A 21,456-nucleotide genomic window follows, 5' to 3' on the forward strand; every position below is an offset into this window, starting at 1 on the left:
TGCTCTCCAGTCCTTATCCTTATGGCCTTCATCCTCCTTGTTATTCCAGACCTAGCGCCTGTGAAAGTGCTTGGAATCCCTTGTTTCCTAACACTCTGTACATAAACTATCTCTCTTGGCCCCTTATTTCTACTTTGTGAAGCTACTTTCTCTTTTCTTGCTGTGAGGCCCTTCCCTCTATAACTGCAGGGTCCTGTTCTCACTCTTCAATTCCCCCGAGGAAGAGCTGCTTTAACCATTTTAGATTTGGTAGCCAGCTAGTAAGCAAATCCCATAAATCTCCTTCCCAGTTGGTGTCTTCTTGACGGACTGCTGCCAGTCAGACCTGAAAGACAAATCCTTGAAGATGCAGAAGACACCTGGCTTACTGATGGAAGCAGTTTTTTGAGACAAGGAATCCGTAAGACAGGGTATGCAGTAACTGCTACTGACAAGGTAATCGAAGCACAACCATTACCTGTGGGGACTTTCTCTCAGAAGGCTGAAATAGCTGCCTTGACAGGAGCCTGGAATATATGGACAGATGCTAATTATGTATTTGGGGTGCTACACGCTCATAGCACCACCTGAAAAGAGCAAGGAGTGCTCACACACAAGGAAAAACAGCATGATGTAAATCTACCAAAGAGCGTGGCTATTATAAATTGTAAAGAACATCAGAAAGGGAACACTGTACAGGAAACTGGGGATAAGATGGAGGATCAGGTGGCAGAACAGGTAGTTGAAGAGGGCTTTAATTCCAGACGGTAAACTTACAATTTCTGAACAAGAGTCAGAACCTGTAAAAGATTTTTAAGAGGATAGCAATCTAATTAATGATTAAGAAGGGAAGAGAGCAGGATGACAGATGGACACATTGTTTTGCCCTTCGGTATTCTGTGGAAATTGGTTCTAAGGGAGGATAAGAAAATGTATTGGGCAAACGGACATTACAAAGTACGATCCTAGTACCAGGAAAGGGGTTCAAGTGGGCCTATTGGGAAAGAGAACCTTCCAGGGCAACGATGACCAATTGATTTCTCGAAACTCCCAAGAAAAGGGGGGTATCGCTGTGTGTTGGTACTAACTGATACCTTTTTGGGATGGCCAGAGGTATTTCCCTGTAGGACTCATAAGACTCGGGAAGTAACGAGAATGCTGTTACATGAATTAATTCCAAGGTTCGAAGTTCCTGTAGCAATCTCATCAGATTGAGGCCCACATTTTTGCCAAGGTGGTCCAACAAATAAGCACGTTATTGGGAATTGATTGGCAATTGCACACACCTTACAGACCGCAGTCAAGCGGACAGGTGGAAAAATGAATCACCTGATCAAATTACAGGTAGTAAAATTTGGCCAAGAGGCTGGGATTCCCTGGCCGCAGGCACTGCCTTTGGCACTTCTGAGAATTCAGACTAAACCCCAAACCAAGGAAGGATGAAGCCCATATGAGATTCTTCATGGGCGACCTTATACTGTCCAAAAGGCAATCTCTATGCAGGTTGGGGATAAGGTGTTGAGTGAATATATGGTCAGCTTGGCGAAGCAATTAAAGAAAATTGAACAGTATTCGGTGCCAGGGTACGAGGCCTAGATGGTCCAGTGCATGATGTATTGCCAGGAGACTATGTTTATGTTGAATCTCTCTCAGATTGACCTCTGGAAGCAAAGTGGGGAGGACCCTACCAAGTTCTCCTGACCACCCGTACCACCGCCAAGGTAGAGGGACTTACACCGTGGATACATCATACCCGCCTGAAGAAAGCACCAGGACCACAGTGAACAGCAGAAGAGAGAGGGCCACTGAAAATCAGGATGCGAAAGCATGTACAAGTGTTTGATAATAGTCAGTATGATTGGAGCAGTAGCCACAGCTTGGCAAGAGAAGAGCTACGTAAAAATAACTGAGAAAATTGGCCAGGATCTCACCAAATCTTGTTGGATTTGCACTGCCCTCCCTAGAGGGGAGGGAAAGGTGCCAGTTTGTGGGATAGTGGCACTAAATTGGACCATTCCAGATTGGGTAGAGCACGGAAAGTGTAAGTTTGGGATAGAAGACAGCCACAAAAGGGACCTAAGTTTGATTTACTCGTTATTAAGTGTACTAGATCTACCTTTGTAGACAGAAAAACTGATGGTAAAGGTGGGGTGGGGGTTGGATGACGGAACTTGACAGGCATAGGATGTAGTGGGGAATATGGAAATTCTGGGGCAGTATGAGGGATCAGTGAAGCTGGAAGGTGGAACCAAGGTGAGGGGTGTGATCCTAGAACCGATAAGGAGTCACACTGGGTCTCAAATAAGAACGTACTTGGAATTGTAGAGATGGGAGCATCATTCACTCATCAGGAAAATATGGCCAGGCCATGTAAGTTACCTCATGGATACTCGTGGCTATGTGGAGACGGCCAGTCACGAAAGGCGTTACCTTTAAATTGGACAGGGACTTGTATTACAAGATACATAATACCCCAGACCACGGTGCATGAGGAAATCCCTTGGGGACTCCTGAGGACCCCTTGGATTCAAACTAAGTGTACATACAACCCCCTAGCTAGATACAACAAGGGATACCACAGCTTTCTGAGAGCCCTTATCCCAGCTCTAGGAGTTACCCATCTAGAAAAAGCTATAGTAAATATCTCTGCAACTCTGGAAATCATAGAGAATGCCACAATGGGTGCATTACGAGCAATCCAAGAAGAGGTATCCTCCTTATCCAAAGTAGTACTCCAAAATAGGATGGCATTAGACCTATTAACAGCCAAGGAAGGAGGGGTATGTACAATAATAAATCAGAGTTGCTGTGCTTACATCAATAAGGATTTAACAACTGAAACAGATTTAAGGAAAAGTTGGGAACAGACAAAAGTCTTGCATAGGGCAAGTCAGGATGACACCAACTGGAAGGAAGATTTATGGAAATTGCTTACTAGCTGGCTACCAAATCTAAAATGGTTAAAGCAGCTCTTCCTCGGGGGAATTGAAGAGTGAGAACAGGACCCTGCAGTTATAGAGGGAAGGGCCTCACAGCAAGAAAAGAGAAAGTAGCTTCACAAAGTAGAAATAAGGGGCCAAGAGAGATAGTTTATGTACAGAGTGTTAGGAAACAAGGGATTCCAAGCACTTTCACAGACACTAGGTCTGGAATAACAAGGAGGATGAAGGCCATAAGGATAAGGACTGGAGAACAGCTGGAAAACATTTGGCAGGGAGGTGATCAGATGGCTACAGGGCAAGCTGAAACCAGTTCGAAGGATGTCCCCCCCTTCGGGGTCAGAAGTTTGCAGCGAGGAAGACTACAAGCCTTTGCGAGGAAGACTACGAGCCTTCATCATCACGACCTACTACGCACGCCCAAGGGGGGAGGGACTGCATGCTAATGGGCTCTTGGGAATGTAATGAACATGTATCCAAATTCCTGTCAACTACTGATTATGTATTAGTTCGACCTGTATCTATAGCACGATTTCTCCTGACGGTGTGCAAGTTAGGTGGAGCGATCCTCATTGCACCAGGGTGTACGCGTGTCACCAATAAACACATGCCTGCTCTATATCCTTACTGGCTATAGGGTCTGATTTCCGCACGTCAAGAGCTGCTTGTGTCCTGGGAGGAGAGCGAGCCGTTCCCTGTGTCTGTCAGAGGAGTGAAGGTGCCAAAATGCCGGCCCATCTGGGCAGGTGGGTGCAGCAGGGCCCAGAACGCAGGGAGGGGAAGCCAGAAGCACTGCGTGCTGCCGGGCTTCCTCCAGCTGGGTGGCACAACGTCCCCTTCCGTGGGCACAGCCCTGCTCCTGCTCTGGGCAGAGCCAAATGGGGCTAAAAGGATCCCAGCAGAGCGTGTCCCAGCGCTGGGCTGTGATAACCACCATCTGATCTCTCCCTTAGGCAACACGCTGCCAAAGAGAGGGGAAGGAGAACTCCCGTCCTGCTTCTAGTAGTCCTTTCTGGTGAGTGTTCCCCACCCAGGGCCGTCCCAGCAGAGCCGGGGAGCGGGACTGTCCCACACAGCGTGTCCCTGCTGGGTCTGGAGGAGGAAAACGGGGCTGCAGGGCTCAGAGCAGTCTGAGCAAACTAACTGTCTCTCCCGACTGATGGCCCCCTACAGCTGGAGCCTTCCTCTGGATATTGGCAGCTTGGAAAAATGACGTCCTGCAGGTCAGTGCTGTGGTGTGCGGCAGAGGCCAAAGCTCTGCCCTTCTGCCTCCGCGGGGACGGGGGAGTTTGGCCATGGGCTCATCACTGCTGAGACAGAGGGTGGGCCCTTGAGCCGGGCTGGGGGTCGCCTTGGCAGCAGGATGGGCTTCGGTGTGGAAGCATCTTCCCAGTGCCCACCACCGAGCTCGGGCTGAAGGCGGTGGCACGTGGGAAGAAGGGGCCTTCAACCAATCCTTGGCACTGCGGAGCCTGGAGGGGATTGGAAAGCAAACAAAGAAGCAGCAGATGCTCTGCAGGATGCAGAGGGCTTAAGAGCCCAACTTTGGGCAGCGGTTCTCTGCAAACTGCTGGGAAGCAGCAGGACATTCTGCCAGCAGTTCCCTGGGAAGCTCCTTTGGATGCCGTGCTCCTGGTGCTTCCTCCCATCGAATGCCTTTCTCTTCCAGCTGGTGTCAGCAGGACCTGTGCATGAGCTCCCGTGTCTGGGCTAAGAACACTTCCTTGCCACGCAGCTGGCTCTGTGGTGTGGCCTCAGCTGGCTGTGCGCTCTTTGCATGCCTTTGCCTTGTGCCCAGGGCTCCAGCCTTTCCTGTCTTGACGGTGTAAGGCAGCCCTTGCCAAAGCAAAGGAATGAAAGGGGTGGAGGGATAAGGAAGGGCACAACCCCCAGAATCCTTCACCTCATGGCACTGGAGCTCTGACCTGCGGGGTGGGCAGCGCTGAACAAGACTTGCTTTGCCTTTGCCTTCAGGAACTCACCGGTTTGCCTGGAGGGGAAGAGGCAGGAGCTGAAAATGACAATTATTTGGCTCTCAAATAATAATAGAATAACAGATACTGCTGTATCTCCATTCCCTATTTGTTGCCAGGAAATTGTGCAGCTGCCAAGAGATGCAGTCGAGGAGGTGGTGGAACGCTCCACCTGGATGCCCAGTTGGACTCTAAAAACCATGGGTATGTAGGCAGACAGCTTCACTACCCTCACCTTTGCCTCTGGCACTTCTCAAAGCCTGCCAAGCTTTGCTTTCTGACAGAGTTATCTCATAGAGCTTTAGGACGGCTGAGGTCTGAACGGACATTACAGACCATCCCAGTCCAACTCCCTGCCGTTGGATGACAGGGCTGCCACCCTTTCCATCACGCTGCTCAGGGCCCCATCCAACCAGGTCTCCAACGCCTCGAGGAATGGGGAATCCATGGCTTCTCTGGGCAGCACATTGCAGAGGGCAGGGTCAAGGATTTCCTCCTGACGTCCCATCTAAATCTCCCCTCTCTGACAATGGAAAAAGCCTTCAGCTGTGCTCCCAGGGCTGACTGGCTCCTTGTTTTTTTTTCCCCTCCCTTTTAGCAGCTACCAGCTATGAGTCTGCCCTTTATTGTAGGAGCGCTGTGTAAGGGACTAAAAGCCACCCTGTTCTTTGCCAATTATTGGCCTATAGTTAACATCTTGCTGTGGAATTGTGCTCATATATAGCCAAATAAGGGCCCTGATGGAGACACCTGCCTGGTACTTTTATGCAATGTGGTGTGGAGAGATTTATTGATGACTGGCTGACTGAGAAAAGCCATGCAGACACTGTGCAGCTGGTTAAGCAACCTTGTTACGCGCAAGGTCAGGTATGAGAACTAGGAACAAAACAGGATGCCGATGGAGAAAGCTGGCAACAGTGTTTTGAGAAGTCTGTAAGGGAGTGTTTGCTGAGAGATAACCACAGAGCACAAAGATAGGCGTAGTTGACAGTGACTAGCGAGCCAATCCTGAGCTCCACTTTAGGAATGTGTATGAGCCTATTATCCACACTATAAATGTGTGGATAAACGAGATTTGCTGATCATCTACTATGGTTGTCGCATTTCTCCTGCTGATTTCCTACAATGTGGTATGATTTGATCTAAGGAGGTACGACTTACGTGGGGCTTGGCTTGTGCCTACCACACTCTATATGATACTGTTCTGGAGAGAGAGTTTCCGAGCTGAGGTTCAAGCCAAAGGGGGAAATCTCCAAGTCAAGTCTGATCAATCACAGGAGACACCAGTAACAGTGTCAGCTGCCCCTGTGGAAGGCAAGAAGGGGACGCAGGTGTCCTCGCTTCTAGAACGGCTAAAAGAAGCAGAGGAGGAGGTAGAGGAGGGTCCAGGCGAGGGGCCCTCCTCAGAGCCACCATCGTCAAGAAAGGCAACCGGAAAAATTAAGAGACATGGAAAGGAGAGTGATGAAGACGGAGTCTCTATTACCACTGTTTGTCGGCCTCTGAAGATGACTGAAATCCAAGGCTCAAGGAAGGAGCTGACATGGCGCTCGAACAAAACTCTTGTCACCTGGTTGCTTCACTGTTGGCATGGCAGGGCCAGTAGCTTGTCTCCAGATGGTAACGAAGCCCGCCAACTAGGAGACATTGCCAGAGAGAAATCTAATGGCAGAGGGATTAGATGATGTTTGGATGGAGCTGCAACCCTCTGGAAACCAATGTGAATAGCTGTGAGGGAAAGGTATCCCTACAAAGATAGTCTGAAGCCTGTAATGAAAACGTGGGATACAATTGCAAAAGGTATCCAGTATTTGAGGAAAATAGCCATGGTGGAAATGTTGTATGACCCTAATTTTGTTCCTAACGATCCACGCCAAGACCACGATCCTGAGAGAGTGAGGACAATGCCTGATATATGGCGGAATCTCACCAGAACAGCACCAGAAAGATACGCCCCCACACCAGCAGCAATGTTTGACAGATACGAGGACCAACAGAACAGGCCCCCAGTTTTGGAATTAATTCTTACACTTCAAAACTAGGAACAACATCTACCCCCAACTCACGCTTCCATTTCAGCCGTCTCACAAGTAGCAGACAGACTGGATGAAGTGCAAGAGCAGGTGTCTCTACTGATTCATCGTGACAAAGCCGTAGTAGTATCAGAAATGTGTGATGAAGATCAGGATAAGCAAAGGGGCCTAATGAAGGGACTGATCAAACTAACGGAAATCCAATTAATGAAAGCTGATGGACCTTCCTCCTCACCTGTATCATCAAAAATCTCAGCTACTGAAGGCAAATGCTTTCCTGCTCAAGCAAGGAACGCTAGTAAGATCACATCGTGGATGGCCTTGTGGCATTACCTCCATGACCGTGGAGAAGACATGAGGAAGTGGCATGACCAAACCACTCCTGTACTGCGAGCGCGGGTGAGAGAATTACAAAGCAGATCACGCAGCGGTGTAGTCGCTCCAGTTACCACAGGTAATGAACAGAGGGGCCCTGCCCTCAGGCGGGGCGGGGAAAGGGATAATAGAGTTTATTGGACGGTGTGGATCCGATGGCCCGGCACATCAGAACCACACAAATATCAGGCACTGGTGGATAGCGGTGCACAGTGCACTCTAATGCCCTCGAGTCATGAAGGGACAGAATCAATCCATATTTGTGGAGTGAGTGGGGGCTCTCAAAAATTGACTGTGTTGGAGGCCAAAATACGCCTCCCTGGTACAGACTGGCAAAAACACCCTATTGTGACTGGCCCAGGGGCTCCATGCATGCTTGATATCGATTGCCTCAGAAGGGGGCATTTCAAGGATCCTAAGGGGTATTGATGGGCCTTTGGAATAGCTGCTGGAGATACAGACGACATGAAGCAGCCGTCTCTTCTTCCTGGCCTGTCAGAAGATCCATCTGTTGTGGGGCTGCTGCAAGTAAAAGAGCAGCAGGTGCCGACTGCCACAAAAACAGTGCACAGGCAGCAGTACTGCACCAACAGGGATTCCTCGCTCCCCATTCTGAAGTTGATTAGATAGAGAGTCAGGGAGCGATCAGCAGAACCCACTCACCTTTTAACCCACAACCCCATACGGCCAGTGCGTAAAGCCAGTGGAGAATGGAGGCTGACGGTAGACTACCGTGGCCTGAATGAAGTCACACCCCCACTGAGTGCTGCTGTGCCGAACATGCTAGAACTCCAGTAGGAACTGGAGTCAAAAGCAGCCAAGTGCTATGCCACCACTGACATTGCTACTGCCTTCTTTTCCATTCCTCTGGCCACAGAATGCAGGCCGCAGTTTGCCTTCACCTGGAGGGGCGTTCAGTATACCTGGAACCGTTTGCCCAAGGAATGGAAACACAGCCCAACCGTTTGCCATGGGTTGATCCAAACCGTATTGGAACAGGGCGGCGCTCCCGAGCACCTGCAGTACACTGATGATATTGCTGTGTGGGGCGATACCGCAGAGAATGTTTTTGAGAAAGGAGAGCAAATAATCCAAATTCTTCTGCAAGCTGGTTTTGCTATTGAGCGATTCAGCAGTGCCCCCAAAGAGTTTGCTGTCTCAGGAAGTTTCTGCCCACCGCTTCTTCTGGAGAGCCCCCAGGGAAAGCTCTGCTATAGAGCCCCATAAGACCCCAGAGAGCCCCCAGAGAGCCCCATAGCCGCCCAACAGAGCTCCGTAACCTCACCTTGGAACCCCGTAGACACCCCATAGGACCCTATAGAGCGCATCCCACAGAGCCCAGTACTACCCCATAAGATCCCAGAGAGCTGCACAAGAGCTCATAGGGCACCCCAGAGACTCATAGTTCCCCACAGACACCCAACAGAGCCCATAACCATTCCATTGGGCCCCACAACACCCCATAATGTCGGGAGCTCCCAGAGAGCTGCGGTGGGCTGCTGCAAAGTGCAGCATCCTGCCCAAAGGCATGGAGATGGCACAGTTACACGTCTCCGGAGGCCTCTGCTGCCCTTCGTGGCCGAGCAGCTGGGAGCAATTGCTCCACATGCCCTGGCTCAGGGTCAGCCTCCTTCGTGCTTGAATCCTGCCAGAGCTGAGGGAGTGGATGAGGACGACGGTGATGAATAAAAGGCTAATCCGTTAGGTTGTTAGGAGTAGCTGAGCATGAACAATGGGAACGATATGGGGCTGATAGTTAGGGGTGGTGTTTGGTGTGAAGAATACCTGTGGAACAGTGTACTGAAGTCAATTGTAATATGCAGGTGTTCCCTCTATAAAGAGGGATGTTCACCTGCTATCCGTGTGCAGGCTAGAAAGGAGTTATCCCCCCAGCATCGGGCCGGCCGAATAAATCGTACCGGCTGAACAACTACTGCGTGGTTATAGGGTTTGTTCTGCAAGTCAGTTTTGGCGAGCCAGGCAGGAAAACTCTTTGCTGGACCGCAGAGCTGGTCAGACCAGGGGACGCTTCTGGTGCGCCCTGAAAACAATTTCTTTTGGAGGAGACTCCCCAGGCTGACACATCCACTGCGGGGCAGGGAAAGAGCTCCGGCACAGACCAGGTATGTTACAGGTACAGGGCCCCATAAGACGTGAGGAGACGTCCTACGCAGGGTTGAAGGAGCGAGAGTGCTCCCCCCGAGGGTGGATCCACAGGTAACGGTTGGGTGATCGCGATGGCTGGGGGAGTACAGCCCTCGGGAGGGGGGTCCCACTTAGGGGGGTATCCCGAAAATCCTGAGAACCTCACAGGTAAAGCGCGCAAGGTATCCCGAGAGAGAGACCACAGCGCGCTCGGGAACGTGAGCTGTGTGAGCTTTGGAAAGATGGAAGCTGAACAGTGTGTCGGATCCATGGTTTCGTTCTCCTGCGAGGGAGACGGCTGCAAACTGTTACTGAAGAGCTTAAAGTGACTGGTCAGACAGGGTGGGCAAATGCCAGAACCGATTTTCATTCTTTTCCGGATAGGAACTGTGTCGTTGTTCTTATCTTTGTAACTGTTAAGTGCGTCTGTAATAAAAGTATTAAATATTGTTTGTGGAATTCCATTTGTAACACAAGTGCTACTGTTGCTGGGGACATTGGTTCTGGCTCTTGTCCTGGGAATTCGGTCTTCCCGTGCCCTGGGCAAGTGGGCAGACTCCATGACCCAGCAACGGATACTTCATAAGCGGCTGCTATAAGGGAATGTTAAATACTGGACCCAAGGCGTGAGTGGTATCATCGTGTGATCTGAGAGTAATTGGACGCTTGTTACACCCTGAGAATAATTGCAACCCTGGATTCGTTGTCAGAAGCTTAAGCTGTAATGCCATCCAGGAATTACAGTGGAATGTAGGAGACCGGCATTTCTGTTGGGGTTGTGAGCTGAGCTATAAGGAGGAACACGTATCAGAGTTAACTGATCTACTGGCGATAAGTTGAGGAGCTTTGGGAACAAGAAAGAATCAAGAAGATTCAATATGGGGGGAGCGCAGAGAAAGGAGGCTCCCAGGCGAACCCACTTGGATGTATCTCGGCTCATTGGCGAGATATTGCCGGGGAGCCTGGGGGGACCGTGAGCAAGAAAACTTTAATCGAGCATTGTAATCAGTGGAGGTTGTTATACACGTTGGGAAGTGGTGAAAAATGGCCTGCCAGTGGCACTTTGATTTACAATACCCTTCTGCAGCTCATGTTTCAGGAGAGGGAGGGTAAGTGGGAGGAAACCACCCATGCTGACATGTTCTTCACCCTCCGTCATCACCCTGAATGGCAGCGGGATTGGGGTATGCTGCTGTTCCACGTGTAGCAGAAGGACAGCAAAGCAAAAGGAGCAGCAAAGCAAACCAAGTAAGGATCAAGGAAACAGAGGAAAGCGAAGCAATGGCAAAAGAGACGATCAACAACACAAAAGCTGATGAAACAACAGCCTGGAGGCTTCGACTCGCGGCCACCCAGAGCACGTCTGGAGCCTTTATGCTGTCACAGTGCGCTTCCGTGACGACAAAGGGCCCTCCCCAAGGACAGCTGGCAGCTGGGTCCAGGCACCTCAGCTGTGAGCTGCGCTCAGAGCAGCCGCTCGCCATGCCCTGGGCCTCAGAGCAGCCCCGGCAGCAGACAAGCTCAGCCTCATCCCGTTCGGGGTTCTGGTGAAGTATGACCGGGGAGTGGGATTGCTGAGAGCTGAGAGTTCCCCTTTTGGGCTAGGCTTTAGGGGGAAGGCTTCCCAGCTGGGCTTGCGCTCAAGGCTTACGTGTCAAGCGTTCTGCGTTTGGGGCAGCTCTCAGGGTTACCCTTTTAAAAGGGGTAGGGGGAAGCATTCAGGCTACCGCCTTTGCGTTTACGGCTTCTCACCGGGGTTACGCTGCAGTGTCAGCAGTTTGGGTTAAGGGTTATGCCGTTACGGAAGGGTAAAGGGCTCCATGCTGGATTAAGGGATAAGAGCTACGGGGTACCCTTCTCAGATTGGTTTCGTGGTTGCCCTTTTGGATTACAATTACGAGTTAAGGGTTTCCCATTTGAGGGCAGGCTTTAGGATGAAGGGATACCCTTTGGCATCAGGCTTCAGATTCACCTTTTCTGGCTGTGCTGAATGGTGAGCATTTTGTGTTAGCGATAAGTGTGAAGGGTTACCCATCAGTGTGACGTATAAGAGTTCCCATAGTTGTAGACAGTTGTAAGAATATACATAGAAAAAGAAAACAATGGCTATGGATTTACAATGATGGCTATGGATTTACAATGATGGCTATGGATTTACAATGATGGCTATGGATTTACAATGATGGCTATGGATTTACAATGATGGCTATGGATTTACAATGATGGCTATGGATTTACAATGATGGCTATGGATTTACAATGATGGCTATGGATTTACAATGATGGCTATGGATTTACAATGATGGCTATGGATTTACAATGATGGCTATGGATTTACAATGATGGCTATGGATTTACAATGATGGCTATGGATTTACAATGATGGCTATGGATTTACAATGATGGCTATGGATTTACAATGATGGCTATGGATTTACAATGATGGCTATGGATTTACAATGATGGCTATGGATTTACAATGATGGCTATGGATTTACAATGATGGCTATGGATTTACAATGATGGCTATGGATTTACAATGATGGCTATGGATTTACAATGATGGCTATGGATTTACAATGATGGCTATGGATTTACAATGATGGCTATGGATTTACAATGATGGCTATGGATTTACAATGATGGCTATGGATTTACAATGATGGCTATGGATTTACAATGATGGCTATGGATTTACAATGATGGCTATGGATTTACAATGATGGCTATGGATTTACAATGATGGCTATGGATTTACAATGATGGCTATGGATTTACAATGATGGCTATGGATTTACAATGATGGCTATGGATTTACAATGATGGCTATGGATTTACAATGATGGCTATGGATTTACAATGATGGCTATGGATTTACAATGATGGCTATGGATTTACAATGATGGCTATGGATTTACAATGATGGCTATGGATTTACAATGATGGCTATGGATTTACAATGATGGCTATGGATTTACAATGATGGCTATGGATTTACAATGATGGCTATGGATTTACAATGATGGCTATGGATTTACAATGATGGCTATGGATTTACAATGATGGCTATGGATTTACAATGATGGCTATGGATTTACAATGATGGCTATGGATTTACAATGATGGCTATGGATTTACAATGATGGCTATGGATTTACAATGATGGCTATGGATTTACAATGATGGCTATGGATTTACAATGATGGCTATGGATTTACAATGATGGCTATGGATTTACAATGATGGCTATGGATTTACAATGATGGCTATGGATTTACAATGATGGCTATGGATTTACAATGATGGCTATGGATTTACAATGATGGCTATGGATTTACAATGATGGCTATGGATTTACAATGATGGCTATGGATTTACAATGATGGCTATGGATTTACAATGATGGCTATGGATTTACAATGATGGCTATGGATTTACAATGATGGCTATGGATTTACAATGATGGCTATGGATTTACAATGATGGCTATGGATTTACAATGATGGCTATGGATTTACAATGATGGCTATGGATTTACAATGATGGCTATGGATTTACAATGATGGCTATGGATTTACAATGATGGCTATGGATTTACAATGATGGCTATGGATTTACAATGATGGCTATGGATTTACAATGATGGCTATGGATTTACAATGATGGCTATGGATTTACAATGATGGCTATGGATTTACAATGATGGCTATGGATTTACAATGATGGCTATGGATTTACAATGATGGCTATGGATTTACAATGATGGCTATGGATTTACAATGATGGCTATGGATTTACAATGATGGCTATGGATTTACAATGATGGCTATGGATTTACAATGATGGCTATGGATTTACAATGATGGCTATGGATTTACAATGATGGCTATGGATTTACAATGATGGCTATGGATTTACAATGATGGCTATGGATTTACAATGATGGCTATGGATTTACAATGATGGCTATGGATTTACAATGATGGCTATGGATTTACAATGATGGCTATGGATTTACAATGATGGCTATGGATTTACAATGATGGCTATGGATTTACAATGATGGCTATGGATTTACAATGATGGCTATGGATTTACAATGATGGCTATGGATTTACAATGATGGCTATGGATTTACAATGATGGCTATGGATTTACAATGATGGCTATGGATTTACAATGATGGCTATGGATTTACAATGATGGCTATGGATTTACAATGATGGCTATGGATTTACAATGATGGCTATGGATTTACAATGATGGCTATGGATTTACAATGATGGCTATGGATTTACAATGATGGCTATGGATTTACAATGATGGCTATGGATTTACAATGATGGCTATGGATTTACAATGATGGCTATGGATTTACAATGATGGCTATGGATTTACAATGATGGCTATGGATTTACAATGATGGCTATGGATTTACAATGATGGCTATGGATTTACAATGATGGCTATGGATTTACAATGATGGCTATGGATTTACAATGATGGCTATGGATTTACAATGATGGCTATGGATTTACAATGATGGCTATGGATTTACAATGATGGCTATGGATTTACAATGATGGCTATGGATTTACAATGATGGCTATGGATTTACAATGATGGCTATGGATTTACAATGATGGCTATGGATTTACAATGATGGCTATGGATTTACAATGATGGCTATGGATTTACAATGATGGCTATGGATTTACAATGATGGCTATGGATTTACAATGATGGCTATGGATTTACAATGATGGCTATGGATTTACAATGATGGCTATGGATTCAAAGAAATTCAATAAGAAAAAACTGCCTTCCAAAATTGTTCAAAGAAAAAAAATAATGACCATAAGGATACAAGCAAAGCCACGGAAAGAAAAGCAAACAAGCAAAGAAGAAAGGAAACCAAAGCAAAGCGAGAAAGCCATGAAGCCATGCAAAATGCAATGCAAAGGTATGAAAGGAAAACCAAAGAGCAAAGCAAAGCAACAGAAAAAACAATAAGAAGAAAGAAAAGGGACTGAAAAGGAAAGGAAACTAACGATAAGTCATTCGATAAGAAGAGAAAGGGGAAGGAAAAAAAGGAAGGCAAATAAATGAACTGGAAGGAAGAAAACCACATTAAGGAAATAAACAATGGAAAGCAAAGCAAAACGAGCAGTACAGAAATCTGAATTAGAATTAGAAGGCAGAGCAAAGCAAAGCAAGTAAGGGCAAGGCTAGAGGAAGGAGACAGGCAAGGGGACAAGGATACGGGCAAGGAAAAGAAGGCAAAGAAGAATGCAATTACAAAACAAATAGGAAACTGAAAGCAGAGCACAGAAAAACCACTGGAAAAGAGGAGAAAATACAGAGAGACTTTTAGAACGAACAACAATAAGCGAAAGGCGGCCCAAGGAAGAAAGGGAAAGCGAAAGGCGGCTGAAAGCACAGCAGGAACACACAGAGAACAGCACTGAGTTAAACAGTCAGAAAGAGAAATTGAAGGAAAAGATCAACAAAGTACATCCAAGTTAAAAACCAACTGAAAAAGAGGAAACACGAAAGCAACGGGAAGAAGAGAGAAGAAGCAGAGTAGGAAATAAAGCAAAGCAAAGCAAACCAGAAAGCAACGCAAAGCAATGCAAAGCAGAGGTGAAAAGGAAGAACAGAAGAGCAGAGCAGAGCAAAGCAAAGCAAGGGCAAATAAAGAAAGCCTCAGTTCTGGCAGCTCGACCCACCTGGCGCTTCATTTGTTGCTCTTCATCGGCCCGACTGCTGGGCACACGACATCTGCACGGCACACCTTTACAGCCACCTTCCTTATGGTTCAGCACACAGCTCAGCAGCCCAAAGAGGTTTACCCCTCCGCTGCCAGCTGTTTTCTTCCCACTGCTGGAACCACCCCCAGAAGGCATTTGCCACCATCCGTGAGGCAGTGGAAAGAGAAAGCATTGGCCACCCCTCCCGTTCAGCAACACCTAAGGCCAGCGGGACAGCCTGTCCCTCTGCAAATGCCCTTCCTTCTCCTTTTCCTTCAGGGGCCTCTGCAACTCGTCCTGTGGGGCTCCACACGGCAGCTTTCCATCTGCGCCGCTTCCCCACAACACCACACGCCCCACCTGTGAACAGGGCACGTTTCTTTACGTCCCACATCCCGACCTCAATCCCAACCCCCAACCCGGCCCCACATTCCACATCCCACCCCAACAGACCACATCCCGGCCCCACATTCCACATCCCAATGCAAATCCCAATCCCACACCCCTCATCCTATCTCCCACATCCTAACCTCGATCCCAACCCAACATCCAGGCCAACAGCCCCCATCCCGGTCCCACAGCCCCCATCCCAATGGGAATGCCAATACCAATTCACTAATCCTATATCCCGACCCCAACCTCAACCCCAACCTCACAGCCCCCATCCCAATGCAAATCCCAATCCCACACCCCGAATCCTATACCCCACATCCCAATCCCACATCCCAATCTCAATCGATATCCCTAATCCCATATCCCAGACCTTATCCCAACCCCAACCCCACCTTCCAATCCCACACCATAATCCCGATCCCACAGCCCTAATTCCATATCCCACATCCGAACCCCAATCCCACACCCATTTCCCAACCCCACAGGGAGGTGGATTATGGCCGCACAGGGTTCCTTTCCTGTCCCGGGGCTGCACTCACTCCGCCCCCTCCAAACCCCACACCCCCTCCCCCCGGTACCGCAGAGCTCAGCACCGCTCCCGTCGTGCCGCGGTTCCGTCCCGGTGCTGTTCCGTCGGCGGTGCCGTGCGGGGCGGCCCGGGCTGCGGAGCGACGCCGGCTGAGGGGAGAGCCGGGCGGGCCCGAGCCGGCTGCCAACGGCCGCTCCCGCGCGCTGCGCCTCAGCCAATGGGAGCCGGCGGCGCTGCCGCTGAGCAATGAGAGGATGGGGGCGGGACTGGGCTGCGCCTCAGCCAATGAGAGGCCGGCGGCGGGACGGAGCTGAACCTGACCAATGAGAGGCTGGAGGCAGGATGGAACTGCGGCTCAGCCAATGAGAGGCCGGGGCCGGGACGGAGCTGCACCTGACCAATGAGAGGCCGGGGGCGGGACGGAGCTGCACCTCAGCCAATGAGAAGATGGGGGCGGGACGGAGCTGCGGGAGGGGCCCGGAGTGTGCCCTATTGCAATAGGGGATGGCATTGGGATTGGGATTGGGGTGTGGGATTGGGGTTAGGACTGCGATATGAGAGTTGGGATTGCGATAGATTGACACACAGTACATGGGGCTGGGATGTGGGATTGGCATTGGGATTCGGGATAGGGATTGGGATGCGGGATACGGGATTCGCATGTGGGATTGGGAATGAGGTGTGGGATTGGGATTGGGATTGGGGTTGGGATTGGGAATGGGATGCGGGAAGTGGGTATACGGGTACGGGACAGACTTGGCAAAGGTATGGGAACGATATGGGGTGGAGTTGGGATGGGATATGGATATGGGATGGGATTGGGATGATCATAGGATGGGATAAGTATACGGAATGGATATGGGGTGGACACGGGATGGATGCGGGGATATGGATTCGGGAAGGCTGTGGGATGGAAATGGATATGGGACATGGGGTACAGGATGGGGATAGGATATGGGATGTGCGGGTATGGATGTGGGATGGCTGTAGGATGGGGTATGGGATTGGATAAGGGATGGGACATTGATACGGGATGGATAAGGAGATGGGATCGGTCTGGGATGAGATATGGATTTGAGATGGATTTGGGATGGTTATGGGATGGATAAGGTGATGTGGATATAGAAAGAGATTTGGCATGGAGTTGGGATGGGATATGGATAGGGGATGAGATATGGGATGGGATACGGATATGGGATGGGGTATGGATACGGGATGGATTTGGGATACGGATATGGGATGGATTTGGGCTATGGGTGTGGGACGGATATGGTGGTTTGGATATTGGAAGGGTTATGGATACAGGATGGGATATGGGATGGGATATGGATATGGGATGGCTACGAGATGGGGCTGTAGTGGTTATAGGGCCATGGGGGCTATGGGGCTGGGATGCTGCAGTGTCCCCAAAGCACCCCCCGGTGTTACACACGGAGCCCCACAGCCGCTCCTCCGCCCTTTATTCACATGGGGGGGCATTCCCCAACCCCCCGTTATCATGAAATAAACCTTAATCCCAAAAATAAAGGGTGCCCCCCGCCCCCACCCCATGGGAACAGTGCTGTCTGCAATTGGGGGAGCACAGAATGGGTCCCCAGATGGGGGTCCCCAACTTTGGGATGTGACGCCATGGTGGGGATGTGGGGGCACTCCCACCTCTGGGACAGACCCCAACTTTGGGCTGTGACACTGTGGGGGCGTCCCCAACTTTGGGGTCTGACACCATTGGGGGGACACAGAGCTGTCCCAAATTTGAGATGTGACACTGTCGGGGCGTCCCCAACTTTGGGGTGTGACACTGTGGAGTGTCCCCAGCTTTGGGTCGGACACCATTGGGGTGACACAGAGGTGTCCCCAACTTTGGGGTGTGACACTGTGGGGGTTTTTCCAACTTCGGGGTGTGAAACTACAGGGGTGCCCCCAACTTTGGGGTGTGACACTGTGGGGGCGTCCCCACCTTTGGGGTGTGACACGGTGACGCGGTGCCCCCACTTCCCCTGGGAAGTCCTCAAGCTGCTCACGGTGTCCCCAACTTCGACGCAATGCCCCCAGGGGGGTCCTTTTGTCCCCTCTGCGTGACGGTGACACCCAATGACAACGCCGCCGCGTCACGGCTGTTCCACACTGATGTCACCCGTGGTCCCCTCTGCTGGTGGCACACAGTTCACCTCCCGTCCTCGGGACAGAGGATGGTGACAGCGCCAGAGGGCTCCGGTGTCACCGGGTCCGGCTGCAGGCAGGCCTGGAGGGGTGACAAAGGACAGTGGGAGGCTCAGTGACAGCACCCCTTGGACACCCAGGACACATCTGGGACATCTTCAGACCCTTCCAGAAGACAACAGGACCCTCTGAACCCACCTAAGGACCGCCCAGACCCTCCCAGTCCTCTCTGGGACATCCCCAGACCCTTCTGGATGGCTCCAGGACCCCCCAGACCCACATGAGCACACTTTGGACACCCCAAGACACTCCTGGGACATCTTCAGACCCTTCCAGAAGACAACAGAACCCACCCAAGGACCGCCCAGACACTCCAAGTCCTCTCTGAAACATCCCCAGACCCTTCTGGATGACTGCAAGGATGCTCTGGGCACACCTGGAGACCCCCTGGACCCTACACGATCCTTCTTGGACATCTCCAGACCCTTCTGGATGAATCTGCGGACCCCATGGATCAACAGGAGGACTCTCTGGACCCTACAAGGCCTTTCTGGGACACCCCCAGACCCTTCTGGATGGCTCCAGGACCCCCCAGACCCACATGAGCACCCCCTGGGCACGCCAAGACACTTCCGGGACATCTTCAGACCCTTCCAGAAGAAAACAGGACCCTCTGAACCCACCTAAGCACCGCCCAGACCCTCCAAGTCCTCTCTGGGACATAACCAGACCCTTCTGGATGGCTCCAGGACTCCCCAGACCCACATGAGCACCCCCTGGGCAACCCAAGACACTCCTGGGACATCTTCAGACCCTTCCAGAGGACAACAGGACCCTCTGAACCCAACTAAGGACCCCCCGGACCCTCCCAGTCCTTTCTGGGACATCCCCAGACCCTTCTGGATGACCACTCAGACCCACACGAGGACTCCCGGGACCCTCGCAGACTCTACTGGGACATCTCCAGATCAGCTCAGAGACTCCTCAGAGCTCCTGGGCCCATCGTGGGAGCTGCCAGACCCTTCCAGGGGCCCACAGGACCTACGTGGGAACTCCCTGGATCCTCCTTGGACATCTCCAGACTCTTCTGCATGAGTCCAGAACCCCCTGGATGCCCCCAAACCTCTCTAGGACGTCTCCAGATCCTTCTGCACGATTCTAAGTGGGGAAAAGGGAGGCTGAGGGGGGGGGGGGGAAGGGGTTAGTGGGGCTTCTGTGGGGTGGAAAGGGAGTCTGGGGGTGGAGAGGGGGTTGTGTGGAATCCGGGGAGGGGGGGGAAGGTGTAAGTGGGGCTTCTATGGGGTGGAAGAGTGGGGAGGGGAGAGCTGGGTGGCTTCTATGAGACAGAAAGGGGGTCCCGTTGGGGGATACTGGGGGTCAAAATGGGGGAGCGGACTCCAGAGGTCAGGGAGGAGGGCATGGGGAGTACAGGGGACTCCAGGGGTCAGCACATGGGGTCAGCAGGGGGGAGGGAGAAGGAAGAGGGAAGACGGGGGACCCCGGGGGGCAGACAGAGGGGAGTCAGAGGGGGGAGACGGATGGAGGGGCCAACGTGGGGAGAGCTGTGGGGGGGGCGGGAAAGGAGACAGAAGGGATGAGAGCGGGGGAGCGAGGAGGGATCGGGAGGGAGGGGGACAGACAGAGGACCCCGGGGGTCAGAACGGGGAGCGGGGGCAAGAGGAAGTGAGGGGAGGGGTGGGAGAGGACTCCCCGCCCCGGCGCCCCCCCCGGACACCCACTCGCAGAAGCTGAGGCGGCGCTCGGAGCCCCGGGGCCGCCCCGCCCCGCTGCCGCCCGGCCGGCTCCTCGGGTCGCAGCGTGATGACGTCACTCCGCGGCGACGCCGCGTTGCTCCGGAGACGACGCCGCGCATGCGCTGTCGCCGCGGGGTCGGCTTCAGGCGCGTGCGGGGAGTGGGGGCGCGCTGCCGCCGTTGCGACGCAGCCGGGGATGGCGGCCGGGAGTGGGGCTGTGGGGTGGGAGATCCGCAGCAAAGTGCGGGAAGGGAAGGGAAGGGAAGGGAAGGGAAGGGAAGGGAAGGGAAGGGAAGGGAAGGGAAGGGAAGGGAAGGGAAGGGAAGGGAAGGGAAGGGAAGGGAAGGGAAGATAGGGAAGGGAAGATAGGAAGGAAAAAAAGGGAAGGAAATGAAAGAAAGGAAGGTAATAAAAGTAAGGAAAGGAAGGAAGAATAGATAGAAAAGGAAAGGAAAAGTAAGGAAGGGAGGAAAAGGAAGGAAAGAAAGGAAAGGAAAGAAAAGAAAGTAAGGGAGTAAGAAGGAAGGGAAGGAAGTAAAAAAGAAGACTAAGAAAATAAGAAGGAAGGAAGGAAACGGGAAGAAGAAGGAGAGAAAGATAGGGGAGGGAAGGGAAGGGGACGGGAGGGCAGGGGAGGGGATTTTCTCCTCACTTGTTCCTCCTCACTAACTTTGCATGGGGACATAAATGAGTACTTGTCCCTTCTGCCTCAATGACTGTGCCTCACGAGAAGCACCGGACTTCCAGTAGAATACTTCTCTCTTTCGCCTCCAAACGTGCAAGGACATTTTCCTCGGGTCCCACATGCGCTGTTAGGAAGAAGTGGCTCAGCGTGGCCTCGTGAGCCGCTCCGTGTTGTAATAGGCGTGATCGGGGTCTCGGGATGTAACGTGTCAGGCTCCTCCCCATGTGTTAGGTACGTGCCACGTGTACCATCCAGTGGGCGTACACGAAGGGTTAAAAGATATATAAGTGCTTGTTAGAACTTAATAAACGCCATTTTGCCGCTCATCATATTGGTGTCACCTCGGTATTTGGCCAAGCCGCAGGCTCCCCTAAGCAACGAACATCACGGTTGCCTGCGAAAGGCAACAAGTGGTGACCCCGACGTGATGCTTAGGGGAAGGAGTCGGCTGTCTGCTTGACGGGGCAGGAGCCCACCGCGGAGCGTTAGCACTTGCTGGGCGGTGGAAGCCGGGGGACAAGCCCGGGGACAGAGGGAATCTGCAGTCACCCCTCTGTCGGTGGAGGTCGCGGACGAGCGACGGATATACCCTCTGGAATCACGCCGGAGAAGAGCCTGGGATCCTGGTCTCAATCGGGAGGAGGATCGGGGGCGTCATGGAAGCCGTCATAAAGGTGATCGTTCATGCGTGTAAGATTTATAACGGGAAGCATGCTCCTTCTCAGAAGGAGATAGCTGCGG

At 50.6% G+C, this 21,456-nt stretch overlaps 1 protein-coding gene and 1 long non-coding RNA gene across 3 annotated transcripts; one reads left to right on the plus strand and one right to left on the minus strand.

Moving 5' to 3' along the window:
* The first annotated feature begins 220 nt into the window (after positions 1-220).
* On the plus strand, positions 221-5,794 carry LOC121108865. Of its 2 annotated transcripts, XR_005843511.1 has the most exons (4): positions 242-2,759; positions 3,556-3,933; positions 4,092-4,141; positions 5,011-5,794. It is a non-coding gene; the product is annotated as an uncharacterized LOC121108865 (long non-coding RNA). The 2 variants fall into 2 exon arrangements; XR_006932602.1 differs by lacking the exon at positions 5,011-5,794 and having other exon boundaries at positions 221-410; positions 1,633-2,759; positions 3,556-4,358.
* An 11,765-nt stretch (positions 5,795-17,559) lies between these two features.
* Positions 17,560-20,213, minus strand: LOC112531297. The gene is made up of 3 exons (XM_040657074.2): positions 20,016-20,213; positions 19,322-19,454; positions 17,560-18,358 (listed from the first exon to the last, which is right to left on the minus strand). Exons 1-3 carry the CDS (start codon positions 20,147-20,149, stop codon positions 18,281-18,283), a joined length of 345 nt encoding a protein of 114 aa, XP_040513008.1. The 5' UTR covers positions 20,150-20,213; the 3' UTR covers positions 17,560-18,280.
* Between the last annotated feature and the right edge of the window lie 1,243 nt (positions 20,214-21,456).

Source organism: Gallus gallus, unplaced genomic scaffold (genome assembly GCF_016699485.2).
Source record: "Gallus gallus isolate bGalGal1 unplaced genomic scaffold, bGalGal1.mat.broiler.GRCg7b scaffold_44, whole genome shotgun sequence".
Lineage (NCBI taxonomy): Eukaryota > Metazoa > Chordata > Aves > Galliformes > Phasianidae > Gallus > Gallus gallus.

Coding starts and splice junctions, on each gene's coding strand:
- LOC112531297 (XM_040657074.2), bottom strand. CDS start 20,149: ATGCGCGGCGTCGTCTCCGGAGCAACGCGGCGTCGCCGCGGAGTGACG. Junction 19,455..20,015: donor CGCCGCCTCAGCTTCTGCGA/GTGGGTGTCCGG, acceptor CCCCCCCCTCAG/CCTCCCTTTTCCCCACTTAG. Junction 18,359..19,321: donor AGGATCCAGGGAGTTCCCAC/GTAGGTCCTGTG, acceptor TCACCCCTCCAG/GCCTGCCTGCAGCCGGACCC.